The sequence below is a fragment of the Pinus tabuliformis genome, chromosome 5_1 (assembly GCF_031772625.1).
Source record: "Pinus tabuliformis cultivar Carrire ecotype Pingquan chromosome 5_1, CPIR1, whole genome shotgun sequence".
NCBI lineage: Eukaryota > Viridiplantae > Streptophyta > Pinopsida > Pinales > Pinaceae > Pinus > Pinus tabuliformis.
In genome coordinates, this window is record NC_142305.1 from 112,314,838 (window position 1) to 112,333,791 (window position 18,954).

An 18,954-nucleotide genomic window follows, 5' to 3' on the forward strand; every position below is an offset into this window, starting at 1 on the left:
TTTACCTAACTCTATACCTAACTCTATACTAGACCAAGTTGAACTTAACTATTTCCTATGTGTCGGAATATCCTAACAGTTAGTGCATTTAGGTGGGGTGTGTGGCGCAAGTACTCTGAGAGCAACAATATGCAAAGATAGCGTGGTAGGGTGAGGAGAGAGGGTTGGCGCTTGTGAACAGGGGGCAACCCACCAGAGCGTCCAGAATTCAAGGAGGAAGTTAACCAATCATGTGAACAATCACCTGGTCAAGTGCTCGTTCCTCCTCCTTTTGACTCCTTGGAGGCCCATCTTCATTATATTACAGTTCTCATGGAACAGTTGGCGCAAGACCGACACAATGACAAAAATGATGTCATCATCTTCATGAATGACCTCTAACATAATCAATGGCAGATGTTGCACTAAATGGCATCCCTTCGTCATGACCAAAAGAGGCTGCAAGAGAGCATAGATCACTTGGAGGGGCGCGTGGAGCACATGGAGGTCCATGTGCATGAGGCATTCCTCCATCAAAATGAAAACGTTCTGGAGGACCAAAACATTGGTAATATGTAAGTAGAAATATGCTTGTGGGTTGCATATGGATTTTGGGTTGCTTTTGGTCCTCTTGGGCTATTGATGTATGGACAACTAGTTTTTTGCTATTTTTGTCTACTTCTTTCCATATATATCACCCGGCCAACAAGTTTGGTAGGATTGGGGTCGATTAAGGACTTAAATGATGCTCTCATAGATGTAAATTTTTCCTAAATTAATAAAATTTCTTGATTTACAAAAAAAACATGAAATTGATATAAAACATTTAAAAAAGAATGTTTAATAATAAAAAATTGTTTAAATGTTGGTCATAATGAAAATATTTTAATGTACATCTTAAATAAATAAAAAAATTATGTCAACTTCATATTAATATATTTCCAAGTATGAGAGAGATATATAATTTCCTTGAATGCCTAAATGGAGGAGAGATGTGGCATCTAAAAAATATTTTAATGTCCACATCAAGTAAATTCCCAATGTGAACTATTATATAAAGTAATTGAAAGTAAATGAGTAAAACATTTCAATGGTGTTGCTCAATGTTAGAGAGGTGTAATATTTTTCCATGCTCAATAAGAAACTGACAGATGGCACACATATATTAAGAATGAGCATAAATCCATCTCTAACTTTGAATTAATCATACACATAGAGGGGATCTAATCCCTCTTGTAATTTTTTCATTTAAATTTTAACTTTGAATTGATCATACACATAGAGGGGATCTAATCCCTCTTGTAAATTTTTCATTTAATTTTTTAAATTTAAAGAAGCTTTCACTACAACGATCTTGATGTATCTCGTGAGACAATAAATTCAAAATTAAGATGAATCTACCATAATTATTATTCTCATATATTAACATAATGAATTTAGTTTCACTAAACTCCCAAATCAACCCATCATAAAGATTACATGTCATTGTAGTTTTATCAACATACTACAACGAGGGTATGCGTTATTGGCAATGGACCTCACTTGAAAATAGGAACCTTATATGCCTTACTGAAAATGAATCTCACTTAAAAATAGGTACCTTATTATTAATTGAGACGAGGATAAAATAGGTACCTTATTATGCCTTATTGCAATGAACCTCACTTGGAAATAGGTATCTTATTATGTCTTTATCGCAATGGACTTCAGTTGGAAGTAGGTACCTTGTTATTGTATGCATTGAGATGGGTGCCTTACTGTTGTATGCATTTTAAGCCAAATAACATTCATGTGGCATTTGCATTGCAATGCAAAGTGATATAACACCCACTGTTAATTGTAACTTCGAAAATTAAGGCTGAACTTCTCAACTCATAATTCAAGAGAGGTGCTTAAGAGAAGTGCTTCAAATGAAATTGCCGGTGAGGGTAAAATCCCAAAGACTATTCAACTCGTACTTAAGAGAGGTGCTTCAAATACTGTGGAAGTTCTGGTGAGATTAATCCCATACAATCCAAGAGCATTCAGGATATCAACAAGAAATACAGTTGATATATCTGCAATACCAACATAGCATGTCCAAAACAAAAGAGAGATTAAAAGAGGACAGTATTCAGAAAATTCATTTATTGGTAATCTGCTCTAGGCATCTGGCTACGTGACTCTTGAACGCAATTCATAAGCAGACGCCAGAATGTGTCTATGTTTACAAAGAAAAGTTCTATGTCAGTTATCACAGTACCATTTTAAAGTTAGTTGAATAGGTTGAGCCGAGCTGCAGAAAATGTCGGTCAAATAGCAAGCCTCCAATAAAATATGAAAAGCGAAAAGCAAAATAACTTCATCAAGAGAGATATTGAATGACTCTGGAATGTTGCTACAGAAGGTTCAAATAACATTATTCATAAAATTCAAAGATTGGAGCCGAAATTAACAGATCATTAATCTAACTTGGCCACCGACCAGAGTTTCCAAAACCAAAACTTATTACTCTTCCATAATTCTGATTAGAAATAGTAACACCCATTTTGAAAATATGCCACAACATTGATTCATCGATGCGCTTATATTCCCAAAGAAAGAGCGACCTTACAATATGGCTGGACACATTCCACAGCAATCCGGCCAAAATATAATTACAAACACTTGATTAGCCAACTGCAATACAACTATACTGAACAAAATGATCTCTCCAAGCTCTTTGATTTAGGAAAAGAAATTAGCTTCATGTTGCAGCTTCATGGTTAATATGCACCAAGAATACCCTCTCCCAACAAACAAGCAGCAAAGGCTTAAATGATCCCGGAGGAGAGGTTGCCCTGTAACAACCTTTGCAAATGCCACCAGAACACGCTGTACAAAAGAGGGAATCAATTATTTCATAAATTCTTTCTAATTTGTTATCCTTGAAAACGTTTATGTAATGGGTTCATGTTGTGACTGATCACAATTGTGATCACAAAACAATAAAGAGCTCATCACAGGAACCTAAAACGGCATAGAAGCAAAATTTACTTGGAAAGCATTTATGTCTTGGAGCCCCGTCATATAAATATCTCAGCGTCTCTTTTTGGGATTTCCGTCCGGGGTTCCTTTTCTCATCATTGCTGCAAACTCATCATAGTTTATCCGTCCATCCTGAAGATATAATTAAGCAATGAATTAATTATCGGCTAAGAGGTGTACAGGCAGATATGAAACATAACAAAGATCTACTTACATGGTCTGTGTCCACCTCGGCAATAATTTCCTTAATTGTTCTGTCATCATCTATTCCGTACTTTTTCAAAGCTTGTTCCAACTCATCCACTGTGATATACCTGTAAAGTAGTACAAAATGAATGCCCTCCAAAAGCATTGACACGTGCTCTATTCGAACAAAATTCAAATGTTAAGATATCTCCGCTGTGAAATTTATCGGAGCTTACCCACTGCTGTCTTTGTCAAAGTATTGAAAGGCCCTGTATATATGATCTGCTCTCTCCATTCTGTTCATATGCATCGTTGCTGTGATAAACTCAATGTAATCAATTGACCCATTCCCATCTACATCAGCCTGAAACATGAACAGGATAACACGGATAAAAACAATCAAGACAGTGTAAAGATAGATTCAAAAGAATTGCAGTATTGCCGAGCATCAATTCAATGGAAACTTTTTAACATGAATGACAACACAAGTGAGGAATTCAATGATCTTACAGCCTCCATCAGTTGCCTGACTTCAGTTTCAGAGAGTTTTGAGCCTTGCCTTGCAAGACCTATCTTTAACTCTTCAAAAGTTATAGTGCCACTGTTATCGGTGTCCATGCTCTTGAACATCTCCTTCAAACCCATTATTTCCTCTTCTGACAAGTTTTCAGCAATAACCTGGAAGAGAAACCCGCATGGATTAAAAACCATAAACCATTAAAACATTTAACGATACTCACATTCTGATATAATATCATACCTTCAGAGCAACTTTTTTGAGCTTGTTCATTGCTCTGAATTGCTTCATCCTATTCAAAACTGCATTGTCAATAGGTGTATCTGGTGCTTCACCATCTTCTCTGATCCAAGAGTGGTCTGCAACATGCATTATGTTTAGTGTATGAACAAGAACATGAGACCATATCAAGCAAAAAAACAAGCAGACTTTGCAACCTACTTAAGACTTGGATAGCTGTAAGTCGCTCCTTTGGTTCAAACTTGAGCATCCTTCTGACCAAGTCCTTAGCGCTATAAGATATTGATGGCCATGGATCACTTTCAAAGTCAATATGTCCATTCAAGATAGCATCGAAAATACCTTGCTCTGACTCTGTCAATTCAATCTTGAACTTTTAACTTATGATGCATAATCTAACTGTATTTCTTTAAAATGCCCAAAGAAAAATTCACCTCTTATATATTTTAAATCAACACATAACTCCTGTCCTGTAATAGCACTCCAACATATGTTCTTTGTAGTACTAACCTGCCCAAAAAGGGGGCACCCCACTAAGAAGAATATATAGTATCACTCCAGCACTCCAAATATCTATTTCTGGCCCATAGCTTCGTCGTAAAACTTCTGGAGCAACATAATATGCACTGCCTACAATATCTCTAAATACTTGACCTGAGCCACACAAAACACATATATAAAACCCAAGTATACTCTGAACGAACCAACAAAGAAAAGAATCAGAATGTAACGATAACAATATTCTCAAAAACCAAAATGCAGCCAAGGTCAACTGCCCTATGCATTTCAGTTCAGCATACAAAATATGTTCAAGTGCACATGTTTATCATTAGAAAGTGGGAATTACACCTGCTGAAGTACAAATTATGATCCCTGAAAGAGTCGCACAGCATAATTTACTGGCCCTTCATGCTAAGCGGATAAAATTCTTCTAACATCCCAATCTGATCAAATCAGAATGTTCTCTTGAATTCCCCATACTCCTAAAGCTAGAATTGAATAAAACAATATAGATGCAGCTTGTGTCAGAATTGTTCCGAATAGATTTCACAAGTAATAAACATCTCCAACTAGGGTGAATTGGGTAGAATCAAGCTCAGGAGTGTATAAATTACAAAGCAAATGCAAACAGGGAGACATAAACAAATTACTCCAACAGCATAACAAAACTTTAGCTTTTGCCTTCAAGGCTAAGTTGCATGAAATGGTTTTGGATTTGGAAATAGAACCGCAGGAATTTTTGTATAAGTCAGGACCCAGATACAGGGAATGATACATAAAAAAATTGATGAACCACACACAGAGAAAATTCAGATCTCCGAATATTTTTTGCTCTAAATTGCTCTCACAAATTCAAGTGCACACTGCTACGATAAACTTAGATCTATCTGTTTTAAGATGAAGGGAGGCACTATTTATAGGCAAAAATTATGGTTTTTAGGACCCCACATTTTACCTTTTTAATTTTTAATTTTACCTTTTTAATGTGTTTGACAGGAATGGTTTTTTTGAGGAATCTGCCAGATGTTTCTGGTGGCTGAAAATAGATCTTGAACAGATCCTCCAATATTTAAAAATTGGAAATGGAAACATATCCTGAGCAGATCTGGACCTGGATCTAAATCTGCAGAAATGCAAATCCTGGATCCTCCATATGTGGATCCAGTAGCATAGCTTTAAGGTCAATTGAAAGGAATGATTGGATCATTGAGGAACAGCCTTGTATAATGCCCTTCCAGCAAAATAACTACTTTTGTATTGCCACTAACTAATTAGTGACTAATACTTTGGACTAAAGAATCTGAAAGTTCTTCTGAAACAGTAGCCATAATGGGGAAAACAGAGTAACTAAAAAAGAGGTAAAATCATTTGTTTCAAAGGAAAAACCGTTAAAAATTTAAAGATGATTTTAGAACACATGATTGGCAAAAGGAAAATAAGATGAAGGAAACAAAAACAATAGTAAATTTTGCTTGATTCAAAGAGAAAAAGGTTAACAATTACAGATTTTCTTAGATCATACACACTTTTATCGTATCAAAAACACTTTGGTTTCCTCTTTTCTGCTTTGTTGTTCCTGTATTTGCATAGTATCCACCAGAAGCATGGATGTGCGTGTAGGTCTGGGTCTAGGTGTAGGAGTGGGAGAAGGTGTAGATGGTATCAAAATTTCAAATTTTAGGATTTGAGGACTAGTCAAGTTACAATTTTCAGGAATAGTTACCTAAAAGGCATGCATGAATCTAAACAGAAAGAATGCAGTGTAATAAGCCTTATAAGGCATCTATTAATCTCCTTTAAAAGTTTAAAACTGAGTTTAAATCTAACGTTATTTCTTGAATTTCTTGTGTTGATTGTTTTAGTTTTGTGTGAAATCTGTCACAAGTCATGTACGAGTTATACGATCATGGGATTTCAGCTGGATCCAAATCCCTTGGAAATTTCAATCATGAAATGGATACTATCAGAATCCCATAGGGATATAAAGATCATAGAAGGACCAGAATTGGTATTTCTGCTGTACATAGAAGGCTACAGGAACGTAGGTTGCCCGCAATCAGCTTGAACAATCAGATTAGATCCCTGTTAATGACAAGATTTGATCAGGCACATAGATTGAAAATTTAAATTAAACTTAATTTAAAATATGACAAAGTATAGACTATGTAATAATATTCAACAAAGTCTTTAATGCTGCCCACCACTGAAAAGACAAACCTGTTGTTTAGTCAAAAACCAAATAAATAAGGAAAACATAAAGACAGCAAAAAGGCATTTCTCTCTGACCATAACTTGTCTTCAAATTTCAGGGTAGATGTGACTGCAACAAGCAGTATGGTATACAATAGAACATGGAAGAATTATTATTGCAATGGTTAGTTTAAAGCCATGTCATGGATGAAAAACAACATCACTCAATCTCAGATAATAATGCCTCCCTCTACTGGGTTATGAGAGTCAACTCTTTATCTCCTGTCAATTGGCACTAAACTGGAGTATATTGAGAAATTCACGAAGACATTAGAAGCTGCACTTTTCTCCACGTTCTATAATTTGACATGCCAAGCTGCAGAAGTTCAAAATTGATCAGGCAATTCAGGTCAAAGCCAGAGTTGATATATTTCAAAAGGATAAAGACTCTTTGATAGGATTTCCATTTAACTCATGTCTGTGTTTTAACTCCGATGTATATTTTAAGTACTACAGGTTGCATTTTCCAGAAAAGCAAAAATAAAAGGAAGTTACCATTATTGCTATAAAGGGGAGCATCAATGCATATGTTTAGTGAAACATCAAACTTTTGCTACTAAAAAATATCTGAAACATGACTGCTAGAAATCAGTTGTATACAAACATTTGGAAAGTTAAAGAAGTTCAACATGAGAGGCATGTAGCAATGACTTCAGGCATTGACTGCACACATAGAATGTAGGCTTTTATGTTAGATTTTCTTAAAACCCGGTAACTGATTCGCAAATTTCGAAGTGTAAAAACCAGAAATACAAACAACAGCTGTTCCGGAAACTTAAATTGCAAATACACTGAGTTTTATAACTTAGCATGCACAGCAGAAATTAATAATAAATCAGAAGACAGACACATTCAACACATAGAACACAAGATATACACAGGAAACCCCAACTTAGGGGAAAACCTGCAACTGTGTGTATTTTTCTATTAGCTCAGCAAATAATAATTTTTTCAGAAATTTATACAACAAGGGAATGCCTCCCTTTTATAGCAACTCCACTCAATAACTGATCTGAATCAAAATCAAGACAACCCCTGCGCAATGCTTGCATAGATCTGCTATTTTACGCACGCATACACATTGTACGACCGTGCTGGTTCTGAGTTGGGCTAAGGCTATTCGACCTCGTCCTTCTTGCCTCTTGATCCCTGATCTGCTTGCTGACTGCTGAAAACCCTTCTCTTGTTGAGCCAATCACACACTCTTTGTGCTCATCAATCTGGCCACTTACTCGCTCTATCTCCTCTTATAATTTCGACCTAAGCCCCTCCTTTACTCTCAACAGCTAAAAATTAAATCATAAGTTAACTTAGTATTTTTAAATTTTTCTAAGTATAACTTTTGGAAATAGTTAAATAAATTAATATTCTGCTAAAGTGGTTGTCTTGTGGGTCCCTCTACTAGCCTTAGCACCTAGGCAAGCAGAACCCTTACTTCTCTACTCCAATCAACACTCCCTCTTAGAGAGGAAGGTGTTCTGCACTACACCCAACTTCTCTCTGAGGTAAACAAATCTGCTCCCTGGCAAAGCCTTGGTCAGAATGTCTGCGATCAGCTCCTTTGTTGGTACGTATTGGAGTGTAACTATACCATACTAGACAATATCCCTGATGTGATGATAGCGTATGTCGATGTGCTTTGAGCGATCGTGAAACACTGGATTCTCAAAGAGCTTGATGCAGCTCTGATTGTCACAGTGGATCATGGTGGGCTCCAACTCTATCCCAAACAAGCCCATGAGAAGCTTCCTCAACCAAATAGCTTCACACCTTGCCAAGTTGGCAACCATGTACTTGACCTCTGCTGAGCTCAATGCAACTGATCTCTACTTCCAGCTGGGCCAAGAAACAACTACTAATCCAACACTGAATATGCATCTTGGTGTGCTATACCTGTTTATGAAGCTCCTTGCCCAATCTGCATCCGTGAAGCCCTTAACCCTCATCTCATCAACATGTCTAGACTCTATACTACAATTTGTGGTCTACTGTCCCCCTGAGATATCTCATTACGTGCTTGGCAGCAACCCAATGCGCCCTAGAAGGCTCAACCATAAACTGGCTGAAAGAGTTAACTGCAAACCATATATCTGGCCGCATGTTTACCAAATACATCAGCAACCCAATTAACTGTTGATAAAGTGAAGGATCGACTTGCTCCAATCTGGACGTATCCACCTTCCTCCAGTTTGTGAGTAGAGGCGTGGTCATGGTCCTACAATCCTGCATGTGAAACCTCCTAAGAATCTGCAGGGCATACTTGCTGTTCCCCAAGAAGATCTCGCCATCACCCTACCAAACCTCAAGCCAAGGAAATAGTGCATCAGCCCCATATACTTCATCTCAAACTTGCCTGCAAGATCTCTCTTGCACTCCTGGATGAGCTTATCTATGCCTATCAATCATCCACATATAACACCAGAATAAGTGACTCACCTCCAACAACAATGTAGTAGAGGTTGGGGTCCGCTTCACTCTTGGTGAAGCCCAATCCCTGAAGGTAACTGTCAATCCAAGCATACCATGCTCGTAGAGCCTGTTTGAGCCCATACAAAGCTCTCTTGAGTTTGCAAATGTGAGTATCCCTATTGCATGTCTCAAATCCCTCCGGCTACTCAATATAAATTTCCTCCTCAACAACCCCATTGAGGAACGTTGTTTTAACATCCATCTAGTGGATCCTCCACCCCATCTGCGTTGCAATAGCCCTGACAGACGAATATCTGGTCATCAGGGCAAAGGTCTCATCATAATCAATCCCCTCTACATGTGAGATCCCCTTTGCCACAAATATTGCCTTATATTCCAGATGCTCCCATCAACCCCATGCTTGATCTTGTAGACCCAGCAAGAGCCCACCACAAACTTTCCCTCTAGCCTCGACACCACTTCCCATACATTATTCTTCATGATGGAGGCATACTCGTCCACCATGGCATCTCCACACCTACTAAGTGGCTACCCCCTGATAGCTGGAAGGCTCACATATGTACCTTTGTGGCTACCTGCTCTGTCGAACCGATGTACTAGGAGCACCAACTTGCTTTTGTGCCTCATGAATCGTCTAATCTGCCCATCTCACTCTCCTTCTCCCTGTGCTAGGAATCACGACCTAAGTGGGCTCTACTCTCTCCTCCACCAGAATAAGTGACTCACCTCCAACAACAATGTAGTAGAGGTTGGGGTCCACTTCACTCTTGGTGAAGCCCAATCCCTGAAGGCAACTGTCAATCCAAGCATACCATGCTCGAGGAGCTTGTTTGAGCCCACACAAAGCTCTCTTGAGTTTGCAAATGTGAGTATCCCTATTGCATGTCTCAAATCCCCCCGGCTACTCAATATAAATTTCCTCCTCAACAGCCCCGTTGAGGAACGTGTTTTAACATCCATCTAGTGGATCCTCCACCCCATCTGCGCTGCAATAGCCCTGACAGACGAATATCTGGCCATCGGGGCAAAGGTCTCATCATAATCAATCCCCTCTACATGTGAGAACCCCTTTGCCACAAATATTGCCTTATATTCCAGATGCTCCCATCAACCCCATGCTTGATCTTGTAGACCCAGCAAGAGCCCGCCACAAACTTTCCCTATAGCCTCAACACCACTTCCCATACATCATTCTTCATGATGGAGGCATACTCGTCCACCATGGCATCTCCACACCTACTAAGTGGCTACCCCCTGATAGCTGGAAGGCTCACATGTGTACCTTTGTGGCTACCTGCTCTCTCGAACCGATGTACAAGGAGCACCAACTTGCTTCTGTGCCTCATGAATCGTCTAATCTGCCCATCTCAATCTCCTTTCCCTGTGCTAGGAATCACGACCTAAGTGGGCTCTACTCTCTCCTCCAACTGCGTGTCCCCGCTCGTCCTTATGTTCCTCGACTTACCCATCAACATGTACAGTTGTAGTCTGAGGTGTTGGTTGAGCCTCCTACTCCTCCTCCTACACTGTAGCCTGCTCACACTCTAAGGACACTCCTTCAAAGCCATTTCCTACTCAAACTTCACATCTCTTCTAATCACCGTTTTCCTAAGTCTAGTATATACACCTTGTATGCCTTGGATGTCTCATAGTAGCCCAAAAAAATGCCCTTTTCTATTGTGGGCTCCAACTTCTTCCTTTTCTCCTTTGGTACATAATAGTAATCCAGGCTACCGAATATCTAGAAATGTGATACATATGGTTTCTTCCCTATAAACATCTCTAGTGTAACTCGCCCCAACACTGTGTGGGCTCTGTTTATGCAAGAAAACTATTGTATTGCATGCCCCAGCCCAAAGAAACTTGGGCAACCCCTAGTCATGCAACATGGCTTTAGTCACTCCAACTATGGCCCTATTCTTGCGCTTTTCCAACCTGTTCTGCTAAGGAATATATAGTGTAGTCAACTCCCTCCTGATGCCCTCCTTCGCACACAACTCCTTGAATGCATTTGAGGTGTCCTCCCCACCATTATTAGACTTCAACGCCTTGATTTTTCCTGTTGAAATTTGATGACAAAAAAAAGTTTCCTGCAATCCCAACCCGGTTTTAATTTCACCTTATCACTCCCATTCAATTAAATGCCCTTTCCCATAACCATACATTCAACATATAGAACTTTGGAAATGAAATTTTCAGATTAAAACACATGGGATTGTCAACACATGTTGAAAATAAATATGGACATAACCAGACCAGCAACACACATATGATATACACACAAAATTTTGGTCAACTTAGACCCAGGCCAAACCCCTTCAATCTTCTCCGGGGAAAACCTGTTAGAGAGCTCTTCAAATTTATTTATCTTTCAAGTTCAAGAAAAATACATTTGCAGACAAAAAAAATACAACTTATCTCTTTAGCTGAAAACTCCTTGAAAATCATGCCCACTTTGCCTTGATTTCCATGTCCACTTGAAGCTGAAAATATGTACCATATGGATTTCTGTACCATTGTATGGATAGTACAGATTATTTTTTCAATTTTTTTTTTCAAAATATTCTCTCGAATGACGTGCAGCTCACAGCATTCAATGTTATTCATACTGTTCCTTCTGTTGTCTTCTATGCCTTGATTTCCATGCCCAGCTTTGCCTAGAAATCACTCCTTCAGCTTGTTGCAACAAAATTCTCCTTCAAAACTTTTCTTCAGCTCTCAACCTCCTTTCTCCAATCTACTCATGAAGAATGAATGCAGTCTCTCTTTTCTTTTCCCCCTTTTGTTTCCCTAAATGACTTTTGGGAAACCCTAAGATCTAATGGCTCAGATTCATTTAGATCAAAGAATGAGAATAAATGTGCATTTAATTCTCACTTTCTATTTTTTAACTCACCCATTAAATAAAAGTACTCACATTGTACTTTGTCTAAAGTCACTTTTCACTTTATAATTTAACATTGACTTTACACTTATAAAGTCACTTTCACTTTATAAAGTCACACTTAGGAAAATAATTATTTTGGACACTTTTCCCTAGGTAGAGACTAAACCATGGGAAACCACTTGTCCAAGGTACATTAAAAATTAACACTTCGTCTTACCGAGGAAAGTGTTTGTCACCACACCCATTTTATCCCTGAAATGGACATGCTTGCCTCTTGGCAAGGACTTCATGAGAACATCGGCCACCTACTCATCTGTTGATATATACTTCAACTTCACTGCCCCCTTCTGAGCATAGTCCCTGATGAAATGATATCTGATGTCAATGTGTTTTGACCTGTCATGAAACACTGGATTCTCTGTGAGTTTAATGCAACTCTGATTATCACAGTGAATAATCGTTGGTCTCAACTCCTGATCAAATAGGCCATACAACAACTTGCAAAGCCAAATGGCCTCACAACCAGACTGACTAGTAGCCATATACTCAGCCTCAGAAGAGCTTAAAGCAATTGAATTTTGCTTTCAACTGAACCACGACACAACTGTCGAACCTAATATGAAGCAACACCCTGAAGTGCTTTTCCTATCAGAAGCACAGCCTACCTAATCTGAATCTGTGTAACCTGCCAACCTCACTCCGTCTCCCCGCCTATAGTCCAGACCACAATCAACAATCCCCTGCACATAGCGAAGAATGTGCTTTGCAGCTACCCAGTGCACCTTCCTAGGCTCAACCATGAACTGGCTAAGTGTGTTCACTGCAAAGCATATATCTAGCCTAGTGTTGACCAGATACATCAAGGACCCAATAAGCTGCCTATACAATGTGGGATCCACCAAACTAGAATCTGAAGCATGAAGCTTATTCCAGTTGGTGATCATAAGTATAGACATGGGTCTACAGTCTGCCATGTGAAATCTGCTCAACACATCCACAGCGTACTGCCCCTGCCCCAGAAAGATATGCCCCTCTTCCTGCCACACCTCAAGCCCCAAAAAGTAATGCATCATCCCAATGTCCTTCATCTCGAACTCCATAGCAAGATCCTCCTTACAACCACTAATCAGTGTCTCTACCCCAGTAATGAACAAGTCATCAACATACAACACAAGAATGAACGGATCATCCCCTACAACAATGTAGTATAGGTTCGGATTTGCATCACTCTTCGTGAAACCCATCTGTTGCAAGTAAGTATCAATCCTCGAATACCAAGCTCTTGGAGCTTGCTTAAGTTCGTAGAGTGCTCACCTCAACCGGCATACATGGGTCTCCCGCCCAAGTACCTCAAAGCCCTGTGGCTACTCAACATGCACCTCCTCCTCTATAACTCCGTTCAAAAATACGGTCTTCACATCAATCTGATGGATCTGCCAACCCATTTCTGCAGCAATAGAAATAAGGGACCGGATAGAAGTGTGTCGAGCTACGGGAGCAAATGTCTCATCATAGTCAACTCCCTCTATCTGTGAGAACCCTCTAGCCACATACCTCGCCTTGAACTTCTCAATGCTGCCATCCGCAGCATGCTTGATCTTGTAGAGCCACCTGGAAGTCACAACTGACTTGCCCTCAGGCCTAGGCACCACTTACCAGACATTGTTCTTAATGATAGAGGCATACTCCTCAACCATAGCCTCTCCCCATACCTCCTAGCTGGCAGCCTCCTCATAGCTAGTAGGTTCAGAGTCAACACTACTGGTAGCCTTGGCTACATAACTGCAAAACCGCTCAGATGGCAAACTCTCCCTATTCACCCTCTTCGAAGGACCAACGGACTCCTCTTCCTTCAAGGTGTCTTGAAGCCACTTGGGCATCCTCTTCCCTGAAGAAGCTTCCCCATAGGGAACCTCATCCTCTGCCCCCCAGTCTGGTGAACTTGAAGGTCTGCCAACTGACCCTGGTGTGCCTGTACCAGCACCTGTCCTTGAAGAACCTGTACTGGCACTTGTGCCTGTGTCAGCTGAAGTGCCATGTGAACTATGTACCAGTGGACTCCCTAAAGAAGTGCTCGGTGAACTCGCCACTGGTGCCCCAGATGTCACTAACACTGAAGTACCTCCTGTACCAGTCGATCCAGAACCCTAAGGTCCTGCTCCCTGTACCTGACCTCCCTGCTGAGGAGAAGTTTGTGACTCTCTCTCATCATACTCCCGTGATCTCCGATAGGCCCTCTCCTCCTCGAACTTCACATCCCTCCTAATCACCACTCTCCGTTTAGAAGGAATGAAGATCCGATAAGCCTTCGAAGTCTTGTTGTAACCCATAAAGATACCCTTCTCTGCCATGGGTTCCAGCTTCGTCCTTTGCTCCTTGGCATATAAGAATATGTAAGACATCCAAAGATACGGAGATGTGCCACATGAGGCTTCTCAACAGTGAAAGCCTCCTCCGGAGTCATATTCCCCAATACTTTGTGAGGACTCCTGTTCTGAAGATAAACAACAGTATTGCAGGCCTCAACCCACAAAAACAAAGGCAACCCCTAATCATGAATCATCACTCTAGCAGCCCCAACAATAGCTCTGTTCTTCCTTTTAGACACCCCATTCTGTACTCACCACCAGTGTCTGACCTCAGGACCTGAATCTTCCTACCTGTCTGCTTTTCCCCAAGAGCTTTGAAATCTTTAAAGAGACCGAAGACCTCACCCTTGCTCTTCAAGAAATATATCCAAGTCCTCCTAGAGTAGTCATCAAAGAATATAACATAATACTCATAACCACCCAAAGACACATGAGACATACGGCCACTAACATCAATATGAATCAAGTCTAGTATACCTTTAGATCTGTTATCGCTCGTTGGGAATGGGAACTTGCCCAAAGCGCACCCTATGTAGACCTCATAATGCTCGACACTAAAATCAGGAACTCCAATAGTGATCTCCCTCAGTACTCTCAAAGCTCCATGATGCATATGCGCCATCCTCCGGTGCCATAACTCACACAAGTCTCTACTGCTGGTGGTACTAGTGTGAGTGCGCTACCAGATGTGCTACTCACCAATGCTCCTGCTAACTGGAAATTGAACCTGTATAGTTTCCCAGAGCAGATTCCAATCACTTTGGTCGAAGTGATGGAAGCTCCCTTAGGATGCATCAATACCTTCCCTCCTAAGAAAGTGTCGTCAAACCCTTTCTCCTCCACAGCAGACACTGAAATCTCAATATCAAGTGCCCTCTCTGCAAGCTTTGAAAAGAACTCCCGTGCACTTGTCATATGGCGAGAAGCCCCTCTATCTATGTACCACACATCGAATGATGTACTCCTACTAGATGTAGAAGTAATAAATGCAAAGTCCTGGTCAAACTATGAAGCAAGTTGCTCCACCTTTGTTGAAGTTGCAGTACCCTTCTTCCCCTTGTTCTTCCTCTCAGAACACGTAGCAACATAGTGTCCCATCTTTTGACATGCCCAACATTTGACTTTGGAAGTATCCATATCTTTCTTCTTCTTCTTCTCCTTTCCCTTAGCCCCATCTGATGAGGCCCCTTTCTTGGCCTTCCCTTTGTTCTTCCCCCTGGCTGTCAAGGCTACATCCTCCTCATCTGCTATCTTCACCCTACCATTATCAGTCTTTCGTATCTCATGTTGCACACAATCATCCCAGAATTTGTCCCAATTGGGAAGATTCTCCCTAGAGGTAACAGCATATCCAAAGACCTCCCAAGACTTAGGAAGTCCCACTACTAAATCTGTGGGTGCCACTGCCTCACCAATACCAATCAAATGATCACGTACCTGTTTGACCCTGCCAAGATAATGAACTACACTTTCAGCCTTTGTCATCCTGACGTTCTTCAATTGCTCTTTGAGTACCATCTTCCTGCTCTTATTGGTACTCTGATAGAAAGTGGTTAGAGCTGTCCACAATTGATATGCATATGTGTTTCCTCTCACTTGAGGAACCACATGATCCTTCGGACTCTCCATCAAAATCCTTTTTCCCTTTGCATTATTTTTTGTGAATTCAACAAGTTCATCTGTAGCAGTAGGAGGTACAACCATTTGCCACACTATGTCCCAAACTGCTACCTCCTCAAACATTGTTCGGAATCTGTCCTTCCAAACGGCATAGTTGGATATCCCATCCAGTCTGTCCTCTATCCTTAAGAACATGGCCATACTGCTGTCCAAAATTTAGAAAACCAAAAAAATGGAGAAATGAACTTTCCACCAGACCTTGTTGTCCCAAAAGTTCAGTGTGTGTGAAATTTCACCTTGCTGTACCAAAATATCAGTTTGTTGTCCAAAAATTCAATTTGTTGTCCAAACCACTATTTGCTGTCCCAAACTATTCTCTATTGTTCAAACTGCAATTTTCAGCCTGTAGCTCCGATACCATGTTGAAATTTGATGACAAAAAAAAGTTTCCCGCAATCCCAACCCGGTTTTAATTTCACCTTATCACTTCCATTCAGTGAAATGCCCTTTCCCATAAACATACATTCAACATATAGAATTCTGGAAATGAAATTTCTAGATTAAAACACATGGCACTGTCAAGACATGTTGAAAATAAATATGGACATAACCAGACCAGCAAAACACACAAAAATACACAAATTTTTGGTCAACATAGACCCAGGCAAAACCCCTTCAATCTTCTCAGGGGAAAACCTGTTAGGGAGCTCTTCAAGTTTATTTATCTTTCAAGTTTAGGGAAAATAAATTTGCAAACAAAATAAAACAACAAAATACAACTTATCTCATCAGCACAAAACTCCTTGAAAATCGTGCCCACTTTGCCTCGATTTTCGTGCCCACTTGACGCTGAAAATATGTACTGTACATATACGACTGTATGGACTTCATACGGATTTCCATACTGCTGTACAGACTATACAGATTTTTTTTCAAAATCTTTTGTCGAACAACGTGCAGTTCATAGCATTCAATGTTGTTCATATTGTACCTTTTGTTGTCTTCTATGCATTGATTTTCACACCCAGCTTTGCCCATAAATCACTCCAACTCGCTACAACAAATTTCTCCTTCACAACTTTTCTCCAGCTCTCAACCTCCTTTCTCCAATCTGCTCATGAAGAATGAATGTAGTCTCTCTTTTCATTTCCCTCTTTTGTTTCCCTAAATGACTTTTAGGCAACCCTAAAACCTAATGGCTCAGATTCATTTAGATCAAGGGATGAGAATAAATGTGTATTCAATTCTCACTTTTTATTTTTTAACTCACCCATTAAATAAAGTACCCACATTGTACTTTATGTCTAAAGTCACTTTTCACTTTATAATTTAACATCGACTTTACCACCTATAAAGTCACTTTCACTTTATAAAGTCACACTTAGGAAAATTATTATTTTGGACACTTTTCGCTAGGGTAGAGACTAACCCATGGGAAACCACTTGTCCAAAGTACATTAAAAATCAACATTTTCTTACAAGTTTGGTTTTCAACCAAGGCCTTAAACTCCAAAAACTTCGAGAAGACTTCATCTTTCTTTTTCATAAAAAAATATCCAAGTCTTCCTTGATTGATCAACTATGAAGATGACATAATGCTTGTACACACTAAGGGATACTATAAAGAAAGGGCCACGAAACTTGAATGAACGAGGTCCAAAATACCCTTGGCCCTATTATCTCTGCTTGGAAAAGAGGTTTGGCATACTTGCCAAGCATACAACCCTTACACACCTCATGCTAGTCCACACTGCAGTATGGCAGCCCTGTCACTATCTCCTCGAGAATCTTCAGTGCAATATAGTACAAATGCCCCCATGCACTTATGCCACAACTCTGCAAGCTCTCTTCTTTAGTCACGGCTCCCTTTCCTGGTTAATGTTGCAGTTGTCTCAAACTGCAATCTATATAGGCTCTTATGCCTAACCGTAATTTGCTTAGCCACCTTGGAGTCTGAGGGTTTTATGAAAACCCTACCATGTCTAAAGGTCACCTCGTACCTTTTATCCTCTAATGTTGAAACTGAAACGAAGTTCTTCTTGAGCCTAGGTATGTAAAGGTCGTCTCTAAGATATAGAGGGATTCCAAACTCCCTCTCAAATCTGATCGTACTAGTACCCTCAACTCGGTACTTCCCATCATTGCCCATGTCAATGTCGAGCCGCATGTCCCTTTTTGATAGTTTGCTGAAATACTTATTGTTTCACGTCATATGACAGGATGCACCGTTGTCTACATACCATAAACCGGTAGCCACTGTGCTTGCCATGCAAGCAATGAGTGAAAACTCCTCCTCAAAATGAAAAGAGAACTCATATATCTCTTCAAAGACTGCTACTTGGTCCTTCTTGGACCCTTTCTTCTTGTTAGGGCATTTAGTAGCATAATGCCCAAATTGGTGGCACAAAAAGCACTTGATCTTGCTAAGATCCTTTTTCTTCTTCTTGCTCTTAGAGCTCGACTCTCCACCACCTCTGCTCCTTTTGCCCTTTAACTTGCCCCCTTTGCTAGCTAGGGCAAAATTTTCTTCATCTTCCTCGATCTTAACACAAGACCCTGCTTGTCTGCAAATCTCCTCTTGGACACAGTCACCCCATAATCGCTCCCAATCTGGAAGCTTTTCTCTAGCACAAATCCCATCCGTAAAGGCTTTCCATGATTTGGTGAAACCCAACAGGGCAAAATTTACCAGATCTCTGTCTAGAATTGTCTTGTCCAGACCAGCGAACTCTTCCCTCAATTGGATAAATTTGGTGAGGAAAGGCACCACAAAATCTGACTTTGACATTTTAATGTTCATGAGCTTGTCCTTCAATACCAACTTCCTGGCCTTGCTTGAACCCTGATAAAGACCAATGATGGTTGTCCACGTCGCTGAGGGTCAATGGGTGAGTTGGGACATTATCAACAAACTCCCACCCCTTGCTCCTCCAGCGCCACTACTATACTTTCATGCCATGAACATAAGT

At 40.2% G+C, this 18,954-nt stretch overlaps 1 protein-coding gene across 2 annotated transcripts in view; it reads right to left on the reverse strand.

The window, feature by feature from the left end:
* Nucleotides 1-2,505: 2,505 nt before the first annotated feature.
* LOC149163677 (calcium-dependent protein kinase 34-like) overlaps nucleotides 2,506-18,954 on the reverse strand; it is a 49,217-nt gene continuing 32,768 nt past the window's right edge. The window contains exons 2-9 of one of the 2 annotated variants that reach the window (XM_089431810.1): nucleotides 4,439-4,582; nucleotides 4,130-4,282; nucleotides 3,932-4,047; nucleotides 3,682-3,849; nucleotides 3,408-3,535; nucleotides 3,200-3,299; nucleotides 2,995-3,117; nucleotides 2,506-2,832 (exon numbers count right to left, since the gene is read on the reverse strand). In XM_089431810.1, coding sequence (XP_089287936.1) covers nucleotides 3,037-3,117; nucleotides 3,200-3,299; nucleotides 3,408-3,535; nucleotides 3,682-3,849; nucleotides 3,932-4,047; nucleotides 4,130-4,282; nucleotides 4,439-4,582 — 890 coding nt within the window. In that variant the 3' untranslated portion in view covers nucleotides 2,506-2,832; nucleotides 2,995-3,036. Of the gene's footprint in view, nucleotides 3,118-3,199; nucleotides 3,300-3,407; nucleotides 3,536-3,681; nucleotides 3,850-3,931; nucleotides 4,048-4,129; nucleotides 4,283-4,438; nucleotides 4,583-18,954 lie in introns of both variants that reach the window. The other variant, XM_089431809.1, reaches the window with a different exon arrangement.